The sequence below is a fragment of the Lytechinus variegatus genome, chromosome 1 (genome assembly GCF_018143015.1).
Source record: "Lytechinus variegatus isolate NC3 chromosome 1, Lvar_3.0, whole genome shotgun sequence".
NCBI lineage: Eukaryota > Metazoa > Echinodermata > Echinoidea > Temnopleuroida > Toxopneustidae > Lytechinus > Lytechinus variegatus.
Window position 1 is genome coordinate 9,381,731 of NC_054740.1, and position 23,185 is coordinate 9,404,915.

At 33.8% G+C, this 23,185-nt stretch overlaps 1 protein-coding gene across 7 annotated transcripts in view; it reads right to left on the bottom strand.

The window, feature by feature from the left end:
• Window positions 1-5,056: 5,056 nt before the first annotated feature.
• The window catches only part of LOC121422930 (protocadherin Fat 1-like), a 77,479-nt gene continuing 59,350 nt past the window's right edge, over window positions 5,057-23,185 (bottom strand). For 3 of the 7 annotated variants that reach the window (XM_041618360.1, XM_041618207.1, XM_041618286.1), the window contains 5 exons: window positions 22,034-23,027; window positions 21,489-21,701; window positions 19,653-20,408; window positions 15,399-15,425; window positions 5,057-10,992 (listed from right to left, as the gene is read on the bottom strand). In XM_041618360.1, coding sequence (XP_041474294.1) covers window positions 10,364-10,992; window positions 15,399-15,425; window positions 19,653-20,408; window positions 21,489-21,701; window positions 22,034-23,027 — 2,619 coding nt within the window. In that variant the 3' untranslated portion in view covers window positions 5,057-10,363. Of the gene's footprint in view, window positions 10,993-13,093; window positions 13,114-15,398; window positions 15,426-19,652; window positions 20,409-21,488; window positions 21,702-22,033; window positions 23,028-23,185 lie in introns of those variants that run through there. The other 4 variants (XM_041618435.1, XM_041618513.1, XM_041618658.1 and 1 more) reach the window with 4 other exon arrangements.

The window sequence follows — 23,185 nt, forward strand, 5'->3', positions numbered from 1 at the left end:
GAATCCTAATCAACCTTTTTGTTCATTCAAACCCCATTTTTTCCAATTTTTACTTCGCTTCAAAAACTGACCAAGTCATGGTCATTTGAGAGCATTGCAGACTGTCAAAAGAACAAAAAATCAGAGACAGAAAATTTAATGAAGGTCCCATGTATATGGGTCAGACATAGATATTTTGTGGAATTGCACTGTATGGTTTTATGTTAGGTTTAGGGTAGGGTGTAGTGTCTAACCCAGGGTTGAATTGGTTATTTGATTAGTGTGTGGAGTTCAGAGCGGAGCAATGGTCAACCATAGCATAGGTCATGGAACCTCGTAGTTTTATGCAGCACAGACTTTTGATAACTTGCCTTAAATATGTAGGTGTGCTATACCATTGTGTGATTTCAAGTTTAGTATTGACCTTTTGGTGTCGGTGTTAGGTCAATTATTACACCAAACATAAAATGAAGATGGTCCTGAAAAGTCACTAGTTGTTGAGATGTCAATAATGTGATCTAGATCAGTTTTACAGACTCTGAATAGGTTTTTGAGCTTGGGGAAGCAATCCAAATTTTAACATAACACCAACGCCAACACTGGACTTGAAATCACTCATTGTCTTCCGGTATATCGGATGACTATACATAGCCAAGTGTTGCACAATTCTCTATAACAGTAGATGTTCAATCTTGCAGTATTTACAAGTACCGCAATTCTCATCACCATTAATCTACTCATATTTCATAATGTCTAGATTAAAGGGGAAGTTCACCCTGACAAAAAGTTTATTGTAAAAATAGCAGAAAAACTAAAAAAAAATATTGCCGAAGGTTTGAGAAAAATTCATCAAATAATTAAAAAGTTATTAGAATTTCAATTATTTGATTTGTGACGTCATATGCGAGCAGCATTCATACATAGCGAATGGTAAAAAATCAAAGAAATGTCATTTTCTCAGAAAATTGAAAATGGTTTTCACTGTACCTTTTATATATCAATAGACAAATCATTTCACACCCGATCATGAATAGAAAACAAAATTAAGTCATCAGGAACCATAAAAAATTTGAAATTCATGCATTTTATATTACATAACACATGGGGCAGCTGCTCGTTTATGACGTCACAAATCCAAAACTTTGAACTCTAATAACTTTCTTACTTTCCAACGGATTTTCCTCAAACCTTCACCAATATTTTTTACTAATTTTTCTGCTATTTTTACAACAAAGTTTTTTTCAGGGTGAACTTCCCCTTTAATCATCTGTGTTTGGTCCTCAGATTGGCAACAATCTTTTTTGAATTAGTATTTGAACTTTGACAAACTTAGTTGATATTCTCTCTAATATGAGCCAATTGTATCATGATAGAAACATAATGACAAATTGCCAATCTGCATTTTACAAAAGTGATTTTTTTTTTCATCGCATTGCCAACTTAGAGTATGTAATGATTTACTAGTACACAAGTGAAGGGCTGTGGGTGACCATTGCTCTGTGGATTATGCTCACAACCAAAATCAATTGTATAGACTTGTAGTATAAACCTGTTTTGACAGGGTATCCACTTTGTGTGATCAAGCAACTCTTGTTGCAAAAATTATTGGAGAAAATGAGATTTTGGGAAAACCTTGTGAGACAAATAGTGATTTTCACTAACTACAAGTCTTAAAGGGGAATGAAACCTTTGGAACAAATAGGCTTGTGTAGAAACAGAAAAATCAAAGAATAAGAATAAAGAAAGTTTGAGAAAAATCGGACAAATAGTGAGAAAGTTATGAGCATTTGAATATTGCAATCACTAATGCTATGGAGATCCTCACATTGGCAATGCGACAAGGATGTGTGATGTCACTGATGAACAACTTTCCCTTTGGTGGACTATAAAATACTCTCAAAATGTCTATTTTTGCTTTTTCTAATGATGATACAAACTCTTTATCCAAATATGTATTACATGCCCTGATGTAGAAAGAACACATGATTTATGGATAGATTTGATAAAAGAGGCAATTCAAGTGAAATATATACTTAAAGTAATGGTGAGAGTTGTTCATAAGTGACATCACACATCTTTGTCGCATTGCCAATTTGCTATCTCCATAGCATTAGTGATCGCAATATTCAAATGCTCATAACTTTCTCATTATTTGTCTGATTTTTCTCAAACTTTTGTTGATCTGTTTCTTTGATTTTTCTGTTTTCACACAAGCTATCTTGTTCCAATGGTTTCATTCTCCTTTAAGCTACTGAAATCCTTGCATTTGATTGACTCAGTGCAATATAGTCAGCGAAAATCTTTTGCTCTTTGTTTCATGAAATGCATGGCCTCTCTTTTAGTCATATCATGTGTTTCCTATGTCATGCATATTAGTTTTATCATTTTTTAGGAGATTCATCACCAAAGCAAGTTGTCTAGGACTCAAAGATTATACATAAATGTATGTCATAAATCCTTTGTATTGCTTATTAATAGCAAGATGGAAATGTAGCTCATGTAAAGGTATCATGTGTCTTAATTTTGCATTGTTAAGGTCAAGTCCACCCCAGAAATTTTTTTATTTAAATAAATATAGAAAAATAAAACCAGCATAATGCTGAATATTTCAAATAAGAAAGTTATGACATTTCAAAGTTTCGCTTAATTTTCACAAAACAGTTACATGCACAACTCAGTGACGTGCAAATGAGACAGTCGATGATGTCCCTCACAATTTCTTTTGTGATTTTTTTAATTATACAATATTTCATTTTTTTTTACAGATTTAACAATAAGGGCCAACTTGACTGAGCCATATAGTATTAAGATAATGCTAATTCCCCATGTTAAGGGAGGAATTAATCTTTTTTTTCAATTGATAATGAGGAGAAAAATAGAATATTTCATATGATAAAATAATAAAGAAATAGTGAGTGGATGACACCATCAGTCTCCTCATTTGCATACCAACCATGATGTGCATATAACTGTTTTGTGAAATTAAGCAAAATTTTTAAATGTCATAACTTTCTAATACCCCTTTCATATTGCGCTTTTCACCGGCGAACTTCACCGGCAAAGTTCGCCAGCGAAGGGGAAAGTGTCCAGTATGAAAGGTACACAGGAGAACTTCACCCTCGAACCTAATTTTTTTTTACTAACAATATTTATGAAAAAGCAGTTTTTTCATGTATAAAATGCGCTAAAATATAAAATCAAGGTGATATTGTTCTTCTCGTAATACTTCCAAAATATGTTGTAATTGATTTTTTTCATACCTTTTGTAATAGGTAAGAAGTAATGTTTACAATTTTCTTTTGATTGTTCTGCAATCGCCCGTTGACTTTCACCGTGGAAGAAATGTCAGTGCGAATGGGTACATTTTTTTCTTCGCCGGGAAGTGAGGAATGTGAGGCTGAGAAGGTCGCAGGTGAAAAATGAAGAGAGCAGTATGAAAGGGGTATTATTTTTCATCCGATTTTGATGAAATTTTCAGTGTTATGCTCTTTGGATTTTTCTCTTTTTATTCAAATCAGCTTTTTGTTGAAGTGGACTTGTATGGAGGTTTTTTTTTTTGGTTGTTGGGACTGAAAATATGCAAATGAATGTCCATCTCTGGTGAAAAAACAAATAATTTGCTCATGATGTGCCTTTTTAAGTTTACTATTCGCTTATTTGAACTGTATATTTAATTATTTGAGCAGTTCCTTTAATTTATTTGATGTTAGCCTTCAGGTAGAAAATATGTTTTTTCTTTGTTTACAACTCCTGATGATGTTCATGTTTATTATATAATATTTTATCACTTTTGTGAATAAGAGCTTCAGATATTATGATGGAAATAATATATCAATGTTTCTTTACAATATGTATTCTCTGGTGTCTTGATGTTTGGTTTTTTTCTACTCTTTCAAAACATTTTCCTATCACTTTCCTTGATTATTTATCACTCGTACATGATCACAGGTCCTGTTGCATTCATGGTAGGTCATCATTATCTTTGTTGCAATGTGAAAATATCATCCTGTTCTGTGTAGGCCGCCATATTTCATTTACAACTTTGCCTCTCCCCCGAGATAGCACGTATGTGTCATCATATATGGCAAGGGGCTAAATTTTAACTTTAAAAAGTCTAGGATGTCCTTATGACAGGATGATATTGGGTTTGTAAACTCGGATAAATTCGAGCAAGATAATCAAGAAATCCTACCAGTAAATTATCTTTCCTTGAGTTTAATTTCTTTAATTCAGGGGCCCGTTTCATAAAGAGTTATAACTGTTGTAACTTTGCCATTATGGCAACTACCATGGTAACCTTGATTTAATTGGCGTCAGAGCCCTGTTGCCATGGTAGTTGCCATGAATGGCCAAGTTACCATAGTTGTAACTCTATGAATTGGAGCCCCAGGTTTCAAATCTAATTTTATGTGAAAATTGTAAATATGAATAGTTAAATCTTGGTTTTTACCAGGTTTATACAGTAATTTTCAATTATTTTTCTTTGATGTACTGGTTCTCACAAAATCAAATTGCGTTCTGGTGTGTTTAACCATATCGAATTTGATCCAATGGCAAAATTATGATAAGTGTAATGCAACAGACCCATGTTCATAACACTCATCACATGCATTACTAACAGAAAGTACTAACTTCTTAAACAAGTAGAGTTGACAAACAAAAGGACATAACTCAATTTTTTTTAAATATTGAGACATAGGTACCAAAATATTTAATAACACCTACAGACTTTGAAAACTGTTAAACTTTTTTTTAACTTTGTTAATCCTTAAAGCAAAATAACACCAAACATCTCAATAGATTTGCATTAAAAATATGTTAATGATTTTTTAACATTTTTTCATAAAAAGTTAGGTCCGTTTGTCAATCCTGAATGTATGTATCTAAGGGAGGGGAGCATTTCATGATACAAATGGAAGGTTGGATTTTCATTGACAACTGTTATAAGTTACTGAAATCCTTGCATCTGATTGGCTCAGAGCAAATTAGTCAATGAAAACCCACTGACAAGGGTCTTTCATGAAACATTCTCCAGGAGAACTCTGCAAAAATATAAAAGTGAAAAGAGTCTGCAATGTACGTGTACACGTTATTGTATTTATTGGACACATCTCAGTATCTACAATGAAATGAACAAAATACAATAGTGCTACACAAAACCTTGCAAGAACAGAACATATTTGGCGATATTTCAATAATAAAAAAAACAAAAGAGAAACAAATGCTTCATACAATAAATCACAATTTCTGATGACATAAAACTATGCAAAAACTTGCATTTTTATTAAAAACACTGATTGTTATTCACCTAATTTCATAAAGAAAGTAGTGCTAAATGATCCATACATACAACACAAAGGCAAAAATACATAATAAATTAAGGTACTTTTTTTCAACAAAAGGCTTAAATGTCTGAAGTATTCTTTTTAAATTTATTCTTATGCATATCGGTATCTTAATTGCAGAAGTATAAATTACAATGGTAATGTACAATGAATAATGCATGCAATATCATGGGGTGGTAAAAAATGGAATCTCATTTACACCATTTTGATACGTCAAATTTATTGAAGAAATTTGACCATTTACTTTAAAGCAGATGCAAGATATAAAAAGATCATTAATTTTGAGAGGAATGGATGACAAGCTAATCACTCCTTAACTCTGCAATACCTCTCTTGATACCAATCTCTTAATATATTGTCTTTATTGTATAAAGGTAAAATTGTAATATCCCTGAAGACGAAAAATAGAGGGATGCATTACGCTGAGAAGTACTGTAGGGAAGAATAACATTATTTCTCAAGACAAATAATATCTCGAGGAAAATGACTATATAAATAGATTGGAATATACAAGACAGACAAGCCTATTTGTAAGTACTATTGCAAAAAATCAATACAAACTCATCACCATCATCATCATTATCATCCTACATTAAAAAATAAATCACATAAAGTAACGCTTTGGTGAAAATTTTCACAGCAGCAGAAAGCCAGTTCTGCCAATGCACATTTATAAAGACACAGTTATCTACATCTACAGGAGCCAGTAATCTGGAAGCATTTTTTTTTTTTTTAGTTGAACAATGAAAAACCAAGAAGATTGTTAAAATAAATGATTTAACAATTATATGAAAATAAAAGAATGATTGCCTTAAAAATCCAAGAGGCTATTTCAAAAAGGTGAGATTCACTTAAAAACAATTTACACTTAAGGTTAAAGAAGGTCCATGTAAAATGGATTTTGTGCAGACGTATTCAGATAACAGGCATGATTAGGAGTTAAACAGAATACACACATTTTATAAGTTGATACTTGTGCATTGAAACGGCTAAGCTATTTTGTCAATATCTTTTTTTTTTCAGATGAAAAAAAGATAAGGAGTCAAAAAGAATCGTGCGCAAGCTGATGACTAGAATGGTCTGGTCATATAAGAACCATGTTAAAAAGGAAACAAAAAACACAAACAACTGTCCAGATTTAGGCATGGAAGAAAATGCTCAGTGAGAAAAATCAGTCAGCAGTCACAACTGTTCCCATGAATGCCCTCTTTAAGAAATTGCTATCATATCTAACATATACTTTACACCAAACGCTTGTGAGATATCTGACCTGTAAAATATATGAAATACAACTGACAACAACTGATTTCAAATTTAGTACATGGTTTGCTGTAGGCTTGCATTTATTCTAAAGTATATTGTATGATTGATTGCAACATTTACTTGTTTGTTACAGGGCTTCCATACATAATAGTCTTCAATTCTTTGAGCCCTATATATTCACAAATCTTTACGAGAAAAATACACGTCGATTATCATGCAGATGACTCGATCACAATTCTCTGTTATTAAAACCCATATGAATTTCAAAGATAAATAAGTCCCCCTAGTGAGTTAAGACAGGACAAGCAATTGACATACATGTACCACTGCAATGTATATCATTAGCTGTAACATTAGACATTGAGTAGTTTGTTTGCATCCGCCATGTTTTATTGCTATGGCAACCAGCTGATTTGGAAGTGAAAATCTTGAAGCTTTCAAATGGATTTACAGGCAGAAGGGCACTACTCATGGAATATGGAGTTATTTTTTTATTTTTTTTTTGCTGACTGGTTATCTGAGGTATTTGTAACGTAAACAGTGACGTCCGAGGTGTGGCTGAGGGAAGAAAGCTAAAGAATGGAAGATTTGGTTGGTTAACCACGCTGGGAAGCAATCTTGAATACTATAATACTGAGTAAATAAAAACAAGCCTTTGTGTTGGATAGCAAAATATTGCTTCTATACAAATGAGAATATCACTAGTCTAGTTCAAGATATACCATAATGGCTCTCCATAAAATTTCAAAATGAATACAATTTTCATGAATGATTATATATATCTTTTTATCTCCCAAATCCTGAATACAATAAGTGAAATGTGATTGTGGACGTCAATCATCACTTTGAATTGTCATTACCGCTGAATACAATCATTTCCTGATATATATATATTTGTTGAATTTTATACATATTAAACACTGGTGGCTGTTATTTAATAATTGTGACTACTTTAAGACTTCAGTATTGGCCTAATTCCCCACTTACACATGTACATGTAACTAATTGACTATTCATACAGCAATATCATTCAAGTTAAAAAAAATCATCAAGTAGTAATTTTTTCTGAAATTATGCAATCATCATCAATAAAATGACAGTTCAAGATGTATAAAATGCTGCTGGGTTAAAAATCTGATAATTAAGATGGATGAATGCTGCTTGGCTTGACAAAAAAGAAGAAAGTATGAAAAATGCAAACTCGGGAAATAGATGGGGGTATATATTGCATCTTTTTTAAGAATGAAAATGCTTCATACATTACATCATCTTTAAGTGTAAAATTAATTTCTGTTTTACTGGTATATATACCCAACATCCAGGTGACATCAATGTAATAGAATGCACAAAATAAGGGAAAGTTTCAAATATTCTAATGAGAAAAAGTATAGAATCAATGACAATATAAATCACTTGAACATACAACTGAAAACCAGCATTTGAATGATAACTTGATAAGGAATCCTAAACACCTGTTTTAAACATTGTTCTTAAAATACAAAAAAATAGCAAAATTTAGTACACCCTTGCAGGTGAGGTGTATTGTGAGAATGTGGCTGTCTATGCTGCCATTGTGAACAATGCTATTAACCTTGTTCAAGATATGATTTTAATTAAGATTTACTACTTTATTCAGAGCAGGAGGTTCATACATGTACATGTAGACTTGGAGATAAAACGAACACAACCTGCGGGGAGTTTCTATGTTCTTATTTCTTTAATTTTGAATGTTTCTGATGACCAAAATAGTAAGCAAGCAAAACAGCAATTTTCGCATAACATTTTCAGAATAATTGTGCCATTGATGGTCCTCAAAATCTAACCAAGTATTATCCAAATGTATATATTAAGAAGTAGTTTCAAGTGATGTCATTGTATCGTCACTAAGTTTATCTTTAACCTATAAAAAATATAATAAACTCAAATGACATAAAGTTGCCAAGTCACTGGAGCAAGTTCTTTCTTTTCATTCAAAAATAATATTCTCAGATTAAAAGGAAGTACATGGTATGTGTATAAAAGAAAATTTGAGGGGAAAAAAAACCCTTTCCTGAAAAAAGTATGAAGTTTGAGAAGAAAATAGAATGATAGTCACGTTTTAAATCACATCCTTGAACAAAAAATATAGAATGTTCTGAAGGTGATGAAAATCAGCTTAAAAACATTAAAAATTCTACTAAACAGTATCAAGACTAAACATGAACAACTCCTATACATTGCTCTAACAATACAAAGAAGCCCTATTCCAAATACATTACAATATAGCCACCATTATTTCAATAAATCATTAGAAAAGTAGTCATTATCATGCACCCACGATTGTCATTATTTGCATAAGATTAAAAACAAAATAAATCATCATGATTATGTCTTCTCAGAAAACAGAGAAGGAAATTATAAAAAATAAATCACAGATGAGATAAATCATCCTAAAAAGTGAAAACAATCAGTGTACGCTCCTTGCCATGACAGAGGCAAATGCTGGTAAAAACAAACATTAAAAAAGACAAACCTACTTTTAAGCTGAAGTTGACTTGGTATTGTACATCCCATAGCAGATATATACAAACAACAGTCAGAATTTCATCCTGAACAGAGAGTACTAGAGAATTACCAAAATCACATCAAAAACAATAGTAATAATCTTTCATTCATCATTCGAGAAATAAGTGAATTTTTAGATCACAAAGTTGTACTGAGAGCTTATATATACAAAAACATAACATAAGAAAAACAATTGTACTATAAGTTCTTTCTTGCATATACACAAGCAAGGTACTGAGAGTGTTTGTGTGTGTGTTATGAACATGCAGATAAGCATGATTCAAGATATTTTCTCCATATCTATAGAAAATATAAAAAACAAAAGATATACATTTTCTTTTTTTAACAAATAACATAAATATACTTCAATACTTCAAATGAGGAATAAAGTGTTTAAGTAACAATCTGATACAATTCCAGTAAAAGACTGTATCATACAACTTTATCATCAATATCCTATGTTACAGTTCTACAACGAATCTGTTATCAGCCAATTGGATGGCACGATTTCAGTAGCTTGTAACAAGCAATTGATAATGGGTTCCATGGAACAGGACCCAATTCTATTCTTAATCTTCCAATCTTAATCTAACAACATTTCAGCTCATCTCTATATCAATACAATACATCATGCTATAACATACTAAACACTAATTCGAACGTGCAAGTATTTTTTGTATCTTTTTCATATAAATATATATGTCAATACCTTGTTTTGTGATACAAGATTAAGTATGTAAAATCATTGAATACTTTGAGCCATCTGTACATTTTTTTCTTACTAAATAATGTCCAAATATACATACATATCTTACGAGCTTTCATATACATGCATTTCTAGACAAATTTTGAAAGTATTTAAATTTGGGGTTTCACTTTTTGAAGATCAGTGATATTCCAGTGACCTGAATCCCCAAATATTTCATGAAACATTTAAGCAGCGGAAGTACCATTGACCTGAATCTAAAGTCTGATCAATCTTAATGGTATTTCATTGATCAAGTCACCAAGAGATATGCAAAGTAGACAAGAAAAGGATGCAAGCTCACAATGCACTACAAAATGTTGGTATGCAAATGGTATTGGATGTCGCTTCCTGTAAGCATAATGTTGGTGTACATGTATAACACTTTCTCCATAGCCTTGTGTATGATCACATGGTCTTAAGAAGCATAGGTCAATGCATTCCTCCAGTTTTAGTCCTTAGATAATTCCTGCCAATCAGCTTCAACCTACACGTCAGTACTTGTTTGTAGATTTGTTAAATGGTCCTCAATGTCAAACTCAAATTCACTTAAATTAATCTCACTGTCCGGCTCCAGAGCCGACACGTCGGAGCAAGACGCATTTGTTGACGTGTACATCGACATGGAGAGCGCATCTTGCGAAATGTCACTGATTGGTCGGCGGTAGTCTGGCCCCCTTGCCAGGTGATTCCTCTGGGGGACTAAGAACGGAGTGGTCTCGTGGTCCGGTGAGCCTCCCGTGCCCTCGTAGTCCGGCGGGACCTCCGAGGTGCTACCTCCATGAGATGGCAAGTAATGACCCGGGTGCATGTTGATGGCGTTCAACGGCAACCCGTCGTAATCGTCCATTGGTGGGTAGTTCTCCAGCTCGCGCCGGAAGTGCTGGGCCGCTCTGGCGATGGGCATGTCGTCGTTCTCCGGTGGGTAGTCAGTGTCGTCCCCGCCCACGTACTCGTCTTCATCGTCCTCCGTCTCGTAGTCATCGTCTTCGTTGATGTGGGATGTGGTGGTGGAGACGTTGGTGGGGCTGTCTCTGGGAGCTCTAGGGGGGATCTCAGGAATGTTGTTGAGGGCTTCAGGATGCTGAACCCAGTCACTGTAATCCCACTGAAATCCTGAAGAAATAATCAAAGTACAAAACAATTAACAAACCTGTTCTATGCTCCAGGTCAAATAAATATGAGATATTAGAGCAGAAATGAATATCAAACAAATGCAAGCAACAGAACGGAATACTATACCCTGCTAGCAGCCATACCAATTATGATATACGCACATTCATTACGATAGATATTGGTCACAATTGACAAGATAAGAGTACCAAAGTTTAGGGGTACCCTATTTTCTTATAATGTTCTTGGTTTTTCAAATATTTTTAAAGATACATGAACTGATGCCTTTGTACTAAAAGCAATAGAACAAACAAAAAACAGGATTCTGAAGTAGATCATAAAAGGGCATCCAAAATAGATTAACCAATTCTGTAATCAAAAGATCTGATTCATTTTTAAATGAGTAAGGTGGGGAAGGGGTGCAGATATTAAGCAAGTATTTAATGCTACCCTCCTATGTTCCTTTTTCTTAATTATTTCAATTTTTCAATAAATGATGAAAATAACATCAGGTGGTAAATTTTATCTATGGAATATCCTGTAGAAACTTCAAATAAAACAAGAATACATTCTAAAGTACAATACAATTGGACATTGAAAACTCACAAATCTTAGGAGTTCAAAACTCAAAACGGGTATACAAATACTACTAACGGTCACAGATAAAGCTGAATTGTACAAAATTCCTAGAATCTATCGCATCTCTAACTCAATAACTGAGTAGCATTAGTGCATTGACAAATATTGCACTGACATTAGACCACCCCTACACAACAATTACTACAATACCCAAGACACAAACAGGCATGTGTTCAAATTTCAATTCAGACTGGCTGGGATTACGAAGTCTTTACAATTAGGAGGTGCCGACATTATGTAATAGTTTAATTTGAATTCTTCCGAATTATCAAAGTTCAATATTATTTCCTAAAAAGACCGCTTTTAAATTGCCCCATCACCATTTTTTACTTATAGTATACTGCCCCCTTGTGCTTAGGAGTGCTGCTGCATTAATGAAACCAATGTGCCATGTCCTGTATTTAAAGGCATCTGTACAGGTCTATAAATTATTTCACAGTTGAAGAAACTGATTTAGTCAGATATAATGACAAAATTCCCTGCAACATTTTTAAAATGAAAAATCAGTATCAAAATTGCATATCATTCCTACAAATGATTGTTTAGCAAGAAATGAATGACACGTTTCAAAATCTGAATTCATGAATTTAAATTGAAGTTAGTCAATATGCTGGGGGAGGTGGATATATGAGGAAAGGATCATGTGCTTTATAAAAGTTTGGATTTCTAATTTAGTAGTGCTAAAATCTGAAATGGGGTTCATTTTCTTGAGTTTAGTTATCATTCGATGAATATGAATGAAATTTATCCCCTTTACAATAAACAACAATCTTCTATATCACACAAATATGTGTTATTAATAAGAGTTGACAGAGAATAAACCATTGAAAAGTTTCATAACCACATGATCTAGAACATACAGAATATATAAATCGATCATACTTCATTTCATATATCAATAAATCCATGCAATATTATGAACATTCATCATCATGCATGTAAGTTATGATTAATTCACAAGACAAGAATAATGGTGTCAGCAGGCCCAGGACTCCCAGTTGCAAAATACTGAAATTTTTCTTCAAATATGGTTGTTGTTTTTTTTTTTCAAATGTTTTGGGGTAAAAAATGTGAAAACATGGCATCCAATAACCATATCCCGCAATTTTCTTCTTGATATCATTCAACAAAAATAAGACGTACAGTTGTTGAAAAAGAGGATTTTTTTTCTTTTTTTTCTCCACATTTTGGTAAAAACAATTCAAAAGTTCAGAACTTATTACATCATTTGATCATTCTAATAGTAAAACATATGTAGAAATACATGTAAGTTTTCATTACAGTCCATATACGATTTAATTAGAAGAAAAGAAACATTTTTAATCATTTTTTAAACATTCAGTATATACATGTAAACATACATATGTACATGTACAATAGATATACCACGCAAGATGCACAATCTAATGGTATAGAACATATCAACCATACCAAATGTAAATTGTTGCATCTAACCTGTGACGAAGTCTAATTAACTTCATCAATCTTTGTGCAATGCAATGCAAAAGAGAGATGGAAAATAAAAACAAGTCAGATGGAATGAAAAAATAAACATTGCATCGTCATGGAGAAATCGAGAGATACCACAGGCACAAGCTGGATGATTGTAAGCAAATTAATATCAGATCTCATGCTCGATTGTTAGAATGGCATCATGTTAATGGTCAGTTAATAACAGAAATCATATCTATTCTTCAAGAAAATGTGTTTCCAATCTCATACAGTCTTTAATTGCATGCAATACATTACAGCTCCATACATTTAGTAAAACTAAAAGTCATACAATAATAAAAAATAAATCAGCCTGAAAAATAAATAGCTCAGCAGCTTAAAATAAGGGCCGTATATTGTGATACAGAGGGATAAAACTGTTCATATATAGTGTTTTCTGAAAATGATATGTTGTTCTACTAGGAAGGATAAACAATGTAGGTAATGATGAGTTCTATCTATTTGTGTTGTGTGAATGTGAGCAATAAACTGAACAAAACAGGTGACAGTCAGAGTATAGTGTCACTGAAAAGAAAATAGTTGAAAATTGTCACAATGTGTAAGATATTCAAGCAGAAAATACTACTTGAAATGGACAAAGAATTGACAATTGTTATGATTGATAAGATTATGTCAAATAAGAGAGAGAGAGAGTGCATGTATTGGGGGAGAGGGGTGGTGAAAAAGATGTAATAATACTATAGATCTACTTTCTAATTTAGAAGAATTGGCTAAAAATTCAAAACAAGAATGTAAGATAGATAATTGGTACATAGTCAACAGTAATATACCCCAAGACAGTAGGTTAGAACATGAAAGGTATCTATAAAATTTAAACATGAAAAGTAGGGATGGGTTATATTATGAGAGACCAAATGATAAAGACCAAAATAAAAATACTGAGGAATTGTATTCCTTGAAAAAAAAAATCAAATCCCAATGTAAGAAATACATGGGACAAGAGACAATGAAGATGAGAAGAAAAGAAATAAAAAGTTTGATGATATTAAAGGAAATAATCGGTGACATGGGATGGGTCTGTGTCATTCCTATACTGAGACTGTGTACTCGGGAATTCACACTGTGAAATATGCATGTGTGTGAAATGTACATGTCCAGATGTTCATTTACAGTGCAAAAAAAATAGTTAAATCATTTTTAATACATGACTTTAAAGCGAATCTTGCCTCTCTCTCTAAATTGGAATAAAAACTAAAGCTCTAAGCTATCAATCGTCTGATTTTATTTTTGCATTCAGAAGTGAGGATAAAAGACTTTCATATTCATAAAATTCTGCCCATATTTATTAGCATGCTTTAGACTTGCTTCATTCACCAGAATTGAAATAGAAAATAATGAAAGATTCTAAAAAAAAAATCTAATCAAGTACCACTGATTCAAGCAGATCCGACTTAAAAAGCAACTGAATGTCAATTCGTTAACTTCAAATCAGTGACACTTTGGAATGAGAAAGAGAATATCCAATGGATGGAATGTAAACTTCAGCTGATTTACTTTCTGCAGCAAAATAATAAGTCAAAATGCATTTAAAAAGACAATTTAGGGTTTTATGCATATTCTTAAATTATTTTTATTTGGGGAGGGGTGGGGTCACTTTCTCCTGGATAATCCCATCTCAAATCATATTCAACTTCCAGTACAACCATGTCATATTAGCTGCATCTTGTAAAGAAAATATAATGAAATAAAATCTCAAATTCTAGCTTTGCAGAAGTTGCCATCATGCCTGCATGCACCAAGTAACCTACTCCCTGTGAAATGTCTGAAACTAGATGGCATCCATGAAGGCATCACCACCAAAAGCTTGCAAAGAATCTACCAAAGTATTTATATTTGCTGTATGAAACAATAAAAATTAAAATAACATATAAAAGGCCTGCAAGTGAATGTTGAGTTTTACTAAGACTTGACTGAATGACTATACTAGCATATACTTTCATTTAAATAATACTACAGAATTTCCATTTTTGTAACTTTTGTTTTCTATTTAAGCAAACATTTCCAACTGAAAATATCTTGCAGAGTATATGATTCTCCACCAAACTAAGCTATATCTTTCACTCTAAAGAAGGCAGTCATAGTTTTATTCTTTTAATTTTTTTTTACTGTAGTGGGTGCACTGTAAATGAACCCATTAAATCATGCTGATGTATGCAAGTATTACACTGGTGATATGTTGGTGTATGTGTGTAACTCGTTTATCATACTGTATATTAAAGAGTTTCATACAAAGCGGCTCAAATAAGAATCCAAAATACCTTTCTTTCCCCGCTGTGGACCATGGGCTGTAGGATATAAATACAATACGCAAAAGATGAAATAACACGGAGATTAAAGGTCAAGGCATAGAGAATGGACAGAGACGGCGCTTTTCAACACCAAATAATTTATTTGATTCATGCCGTGCATCTTGGGATATCTGAGAGAGGAGGAAAGAGATCATGGAAGAGCTCAGAACACGATGGCACCTTATCATCAGCCTTTATGCATGCAGAATATAAATATTCAACAAAAGTGCGATCTGAAATTGAGTGAAATGCAATCTGTTGCCAACAAGAGCAGCAAAGTTGCTCCAAAGTGGTTCCTATCTGGAGCCCGTTATACATCCAAGATATTAAGCAGCTATACAGAATTGAATGCAAGGCAAGGCAGCCAACTTGAAATATCCCATGATGCATTGCATTCCAAATAATTATATTCAAAAAGCAGAAAAAAATGCTAATAATAGAAATTATGCCTTGAACAATATAGAAATGTATGAATAAGATATAACTATACAAGGGGGAGTCCAATAGTAGTTTAGTTGACTGGCATTAACAAAGCAGAAAAAAAGAGAAACATGTTCCCAAAAGTTACAGAAACATTCATCAAAATTAGAAAAGTTTATGAATTTCAAAAGTTGTAACTAAAAATTGAATATACATGTAGCTCTATTAGCTTTCTCCACTGTTCTTTACAAGACTTGTAAAGAAATAAATTAACAAGAGTGCATTTAAGATTGTAATTTGTAAATGAGGAAGTATAGAAAATAGTTCATGATTTTATTTCAAATCGATCACAAGGAATGTGGACAAGATATGTCAAAAAAGTTTACAATTTTTTTTTCTGATATCATCTTTGGTATGTTTAATGTCATAGAACTCAAAATTTTTGACCTGTTCCTTTATATTTCTGCTTTGATTAATACCAGATTAATATTAAGGCAAGTTCCCCTTTTACTACAAAGTATGAACACAAGATTTCTACAAAAGTAGAAAATAGCGTCAGCAATAAACCTATGCTGATCAGAAGTACACTGGAGTTCAGAAATGGACAAGCATGTCATACAATATAATAAGTATAAAACAATTTTAAAAAATTCACCCCCTCCCTTCATATCAAGGAGAATATATTTTCATTTCTACTTGCCAACTTCATAATTGATTGATAAACCAAGTGGAATTGCATAAAGGAAAAATAGAACAAAACAATAGTACATTTTAAAATAACTACAGCATTAGACACAAGAGCAAACATTGATAATAGATAATTGAAAAGAATATATATCAAAGTCTTAACGTTTCTTCAATAAGATAAATGACAATACGAGGAAATTCATAATCATGCGGACACAGAATACAGAATTCACACTTGAGGTAATAGGGAATTTGTTCATGGAAAATATTTACCAAGCCTTCCTCCTTGGCAAAATAAAACTTGAAAAACCTTGAAGGATCTGTAATTTAATGATTTAGTTTCCATACTGATTAATTGGAACATGAATGCCAAGTGATTTGAATGTTGAATTGGGTTTATCAGAGTAGAAGTGTTGTTGTTTTTATTTGACAACAAATAATAAAGTGGTACAAATTCTTTATTTCCTACCAATCAATTATTCATTTTCTTGTACAATGTAAACTAGTCAATTACATTTTTTTCAATTCTCCTTTATCACCAAAGTGTCAATTCTGCACAGATGTCAATCATTGAAGTATATCAGTATATGAAATTATGTACCAAACAAACATATACATTGTTATAAATGAATCATGTAAAATATGAAAATATATACGATATAAACACTAGATTCATGCAATTTTACAGACATTTAACCGTTCACAAGCCGTTACATGAGATTTCAAACAGTGTTACAAATGATCATTTAGGTAGTAAATGAGAATATATTCATGACAAAAATAATAATAACCCATGCAGATTAAAACCGGAGATAAATATACCACATTTATCACACATGAAGAACCATGTTTTGCTAGAGTATGATGAAGTTATGTTCAGATGAATGTAGTTCAGACTACTATAGGCAAGTTCGTAATACTTATTGTGATAAACTTTAAACTCTCAAGGATATTAGCTTGTCTTAGTCAGGGTATTTGTAAAATAAGAATCTGAATTTAGAGAAAATAATAAATAAATGAATTTGAATGGACATCTTACAAAAGTAGGAATGGATCATATTATTTGAACCTATCTCATCTGGGTCATGTATTCTTTTAAACTTTCCCGAATATTTTATTCATAAAACTGGAAGCTAAGGTATTTTTCTTGCATTGCTAAATTGTTCCTTTACTTTATCTATCAGAAATGAATATACACTGAGTGAGAATGTATTTTGTAGTTAAGAAAAAAAAGTGATTTGGAAGTTTCAATCGTATTGCCAATCTAAGGATTTAGCGTGGAAAGACATACTGATGCAATACAGAATATGAAGAATTTTCATTTTTACGGCAATTTTTTGTGATTTCTAAGGCATAACCAGGGCAAACTGAAATTAGTCAATTTGTGTTGAATAGGGCCAGAGCAGTTGAAATGGAGGGAAAGCCTGGATTCATGAATGATTTCACTTACGGCCTGCATCCTGGAAAATAGACAGCAAGTATTATACTTAACTCAAAAATCAATTTTACTCATGAATAACCTGCATAACATGATTTTATCTGAGATAATCTTGACAGAGAGGATAATCATTAATACGTGAAACTAAGACAAGGGATAATACCAAATGACTTCTTTTGAACAAACCCTTGACACAGAGGATGGCCATTAATGTGTGTTGAAGTTTAAACAAGGGGTAATGTACCAAACACTTCCATCTACACAAAATATAAATATTAATGTGTTGAACTGGGTTTAGACAAGGGGGAGATGTATGATTTGATAAAATCACAAGATGTTACATGTTGGTATGTTAGGCTCACACTTGAAAGGGGGAAAGAAAACTGATGAAAGGAAAAGGGGGTATTGAAATAGATGATGTTTACACATAAGCTCACAATCTTATATCTGATATGTTCTGAAATATAAATATATATCTATTATCTTTATGACTGAATAATATTTTGGTAAATACATAAGCCCTTACAGTTGTGATAAAATAATGCATTTATGACTAATAAGTTAATGCTTCTACTTTATATAATTTTGGTAAGCTTGCAAATACATGAACTATTCAGAGGAAACAGGTTACATAATATGATAACTTACTTCTAAAAGGGATATGGGAGGGGTGTATTTTTTCTAACAGGGAATTTGTTTCGATGGAAATGAAACATAAACAGGGTTATCTATAAGAACCTTTATATTGGGGGTGTTCACAACACATTCAGTTTGGACTTAACTTGACTGACTAAAGTTTGATAAAAATTATCATATAATAACTCAAATATAGAGTATGTAGTTTACATTGCCTTCTATGATTTCTCAAATATCCTTCCACTTACTGGATTTTGTCATGTTGTTTATCAACTGAATCATATTAGTAATGTACTGTACTGTCTAAATCTAAAAATGCAGAACAATTATTCCAGAATTTCCTCACTTTCAACACAGGAGACAATAGCATGCAATCAGAAGAGAGAGCGAGATTTATTTTCTTCTAATTACAATAAAATTGTTTCTATTTCTACAAAAAATAACTCAGGATATTGAGAAAAAAATCTTAAGCAAAACAGAATAATCATAACTGAATGGCTGTGTGTGTGTGTGACAGGTTTATGAAGTGCACTACAGTATAATTCCTTCATTAAAAAATATACTAAGGTTTGTGAACAATCACAGGAAGATGCAAATGTAACATAAAACTGACAATGGTGCTGTGAGAGAAACTGAGTTTCATTGCAAATAGGGTACAGTTATGTTTCATTTATAACAAGATCATTTTTTTTCATGTTTTTGTCTACTACCCTTTGGCATGTCTGGCTATTATACTGTATATGTAAATACAAAGGATATTTTGTCTAATACCAATTGCACTTTTATCTTATGCATTTTGTTTTCTTTACTAAAAATGAAATGTGTAAAATAAAATGAAAATAAAAAGACCAATATACTTTACTATAGATTGGTGATAAAATAAAGAATAGTGCTGACAGTACACGTAAAATTCAGGAACAAAGAAAAATGCACTGATATCCAACATTCTCTACGAATACGCTATTTGCAAGACAGTACACAAAAACAACTGAAGGAATATATTTAATTGGACAAGGGTCTATTGATATGGCATGCTTCCTCACTATGTGGTTGCGGATGTGTTTGAGTATTGATAGAATGATTCCCTCCTCTCTCTTCTTCCGGAGAACTCTGAGGTGATCTATGGATGTAAACTGTCTGATGGGTGTCGTGAAACTCTGTGGTGGTCTCCAGAGGGCTTCCTGCTGGTAGGAAAGGATCATTCTCCCCAGCTTCATCGTCATCGTCAAGTTCATCGTCCGTCTGGCAGCTTACATCAGCGACAACAAGGACAGGTCCATCCACGCCAAACTCCGTAGGATCTACATTAGTGTTCATATCAACCGGCTGCTGCTCAACCTCCATGGGTCCACCGCTTCGTCGCAGCAACTGATCACGCTCCACATAAGGACGCTCACTTTCCGAATCAGTAGGCGCTTCAGACTGCGAGCTTAGAACTTCAAACTGGTTAATCTCTGGTTCCATGTTGAAGCGCACGCACTTGACGTTGGTTGTGACTACGGGCTCAGGCTCACCTCCCTCCGAATGCTGTGAGTTACGCTTCGACGAGTTCTCGTCCTCCATGGAGAAGGTGGAGTTTCGCTTTGACGCCAGAGCAGCCATCTGCTCCAGGTCATTGAGTCCGATGATCTCACCCTCATTGCTTGTATTGTGAACATCCTCCGATCCGTCAGTGTCATTGTCTGTGCTTATGTCCTTCTCGGTGACCTTATCAGGGTTCTTGTCATCTTTGATCACCTTCGTCTTACCTGGCTTCACCAAGGCGGATCCCTTGGGTTTATTGCTTGAATTTAACCCTCCTACACATTCCAAACAGTACACATAATAATTACCAGTATGATTTCATATTTATTTGTATGTTCATTCAGACCATTCCATCATGCGAGCAATAATGTTAGATGAGAAGAAAAAAAGATGAAAGATGTCATTAGTATTTAGGTGTGAACATTCAGAGAATATGGTGCAGGAATGGAGGTTGTTAAAAAGGATCAAAAGTTTGGTATCACTATGTAATGGAACACATGGATATATGGATATGTATGAATCCATGCAAAATATGATTGTGGGTTAGAATATAATTGGAAAGCAGAGTATGTTCCTCAAACATTAGGTAATTTTTCAATATACATGTAAATATGCATTGGAGTAATACTGTATTGTAATGTGCTTCATTAATTGAAAATTTACACACAGAACATGCAATAATATGCTTCCCAACACCAAATCTACAGATGAAAAAAAATCAATTCACTTTCAGCAATCATGAGTCATAACTACATGGTGATTGAATATTATACTTTAAAAATAAATCTATTGATATAATTATCCACAAGGACCCAATAATTATTTTCTCTTGATAATGGTGCAACTGCATGACATACATGCTTCAATTTAAAAAAAAAATGAGTATAAAGATAGCATATTTGGTTAATTCAAGAAAAATAGGTTTGCAACTGATCTTTAGATTAAATTGATTGTCCATTGCATGTTAAATAGCTAAATTATTCAATATTCTATAATCCTAGTTTAAGACACTAATGACAGTGTTTATTTCTGAATATCTTATATGATAATCTATTACAGTTAATTACAATGAAAATATCTTATATTTATTATACCCAAGTATATATATAATATCTTGAAATAACACTTTTGATCTTATCTTTCAAAATGCATTCTTTTATACAATAGAATAATCTGCTCATTTGGGGGAAACATGACTGTGCTCCTTCAAAAGATGACTTAGTTATAGAGTTAAGTGCTCCACCAAATAAGTACACAAAAAAGGTGCTTTGACAGTTAAAGAAATACCGCACTTCAACCCCCAAATTATTAAAGTTTTTCATCTTTTCTGTTACAAAAGAAAGGGTGAATCATACCTCTGAGGCCGTCATCTTCATTCTCTGTATTAACGGAGCTCATAGAGACCATATCAGCCTGGTTGGGATTGACGGCCCGGTAGGCAGGGGGGCTCTCCACCGGTGGATGACGGATGTTCATGGGCGTGTTCAGGCCACGCCTAACAGGTGGTAGTATGCTAGGTTGAGAATGCTGCATGGGGTGGGGGCTAAGACCCTTATTGCTGTCACGCCCTGAAAGGAAAGGAAATTGATTTTAATTGGGGAAACAACTTCGCTTCAGTTTTACCAATTACATTTACAAGACCAGCGATTACGAGTTCTCAGTTTAATGTTATTCTCCCCATTTTTACATAAGATTTGACCAGAGTACCAAAGAAAAACTTCCATGATAAGTGTAATCTTAATGATCTTCCATGAATCAGAAAATAAAGGATGCAATTAACTTTGGCGCAGTAAAAAAGGTGAAAATGTGCTAATATTATAGCAATCTGATATGACAGGAGGACATTCACGATTTTTCCCCCCCAAACTATTCATAAAAGGAGATGTCATCTTGAACTCACCATCGATAAAACTATTGTGCGTACTTGGAGTATCAAACTCCCATGTCGGTTTGGCAATGGAGTCACTATCCGAAGCAGAGTTTGATGGAACAGGAGCTAGAGAGGGCGGCATACTGATTGGCTGTCCATGGTAAGGTATGTCATCATGACGGTCACGATCCAGATTGTTCAATGAATTATGGTTGCTACGGGTGTATGATGCTGGGCGCGTAGGTAGCGGAGGAGGCGTTGGACTTGGTGGGGTGGCGATCGGGTTAAGCGGCAGACTCAGAGGGTAATCCGAATCCGACAGCTTACTGTCCCGCTTGTAATCCTCATCATAACTCCGGCCCATTCCGTCACGAGGCGGGTAACGTGATCGTCTCCTCTTATTGCGATGATAACGGCAGGCAGCAAGGATGAAGACGATGATGATTATAGCAACCAGGACACCAATGATGATGATGATAAGGCGCAAGGGGAACCCACTGGTGATTGTTGGATACTCTTCACAGTCTACATCATCTTGGCAATTCTTGATCTCACATCTCTCTCCAGACCAGTTATGAAGGCAATCACAGGTGATACTGTACCCATAGTCCAGACAGTTCCCGTCGTTCTCACAAGGGTTTGGGCTACAGTCCATAGGCCACCTACGCTGACACTTGCCAATGTTGTGCGGTTGGACGGAATCCCCCAGAAGAGGGAGTGGAGAATTATCAAGGCTCAGCCCACCCATGCAACCGGTGAAGCCAATATCTGCAGAACGGCGAGCCCTACCTTTAGCAGGTGGACTGGAGCCAATGCTGATGGTGTCAATGTTCAGGTCTTGGTTTTCACCAGGTGCTGTGCCTTCCGCTGTGTACTGCCCATCGAGGGTTAGCACAGCATGGTTTTTCTCCCGGTTGATGGAGATCTTGTGCCAGTCAAAGTCATTGACCTTCTTCTGAGTGATGCGAATCTTGGCTTCTCCTGTACCACAGTTCAAACGATATGTCAGGTATCCATTCTCAATCTACATAAGGAAAGAATGAATCAAACAAAAATGATGAAAAAATGTCAATATAATTTGTATTGATCTAAACTCCACACACACGCACATTAGTGGAAATTCAACACATACTGTAATACCTGTGACCCACTCGACTAAGCGAATGCTATCAGGCACATAAA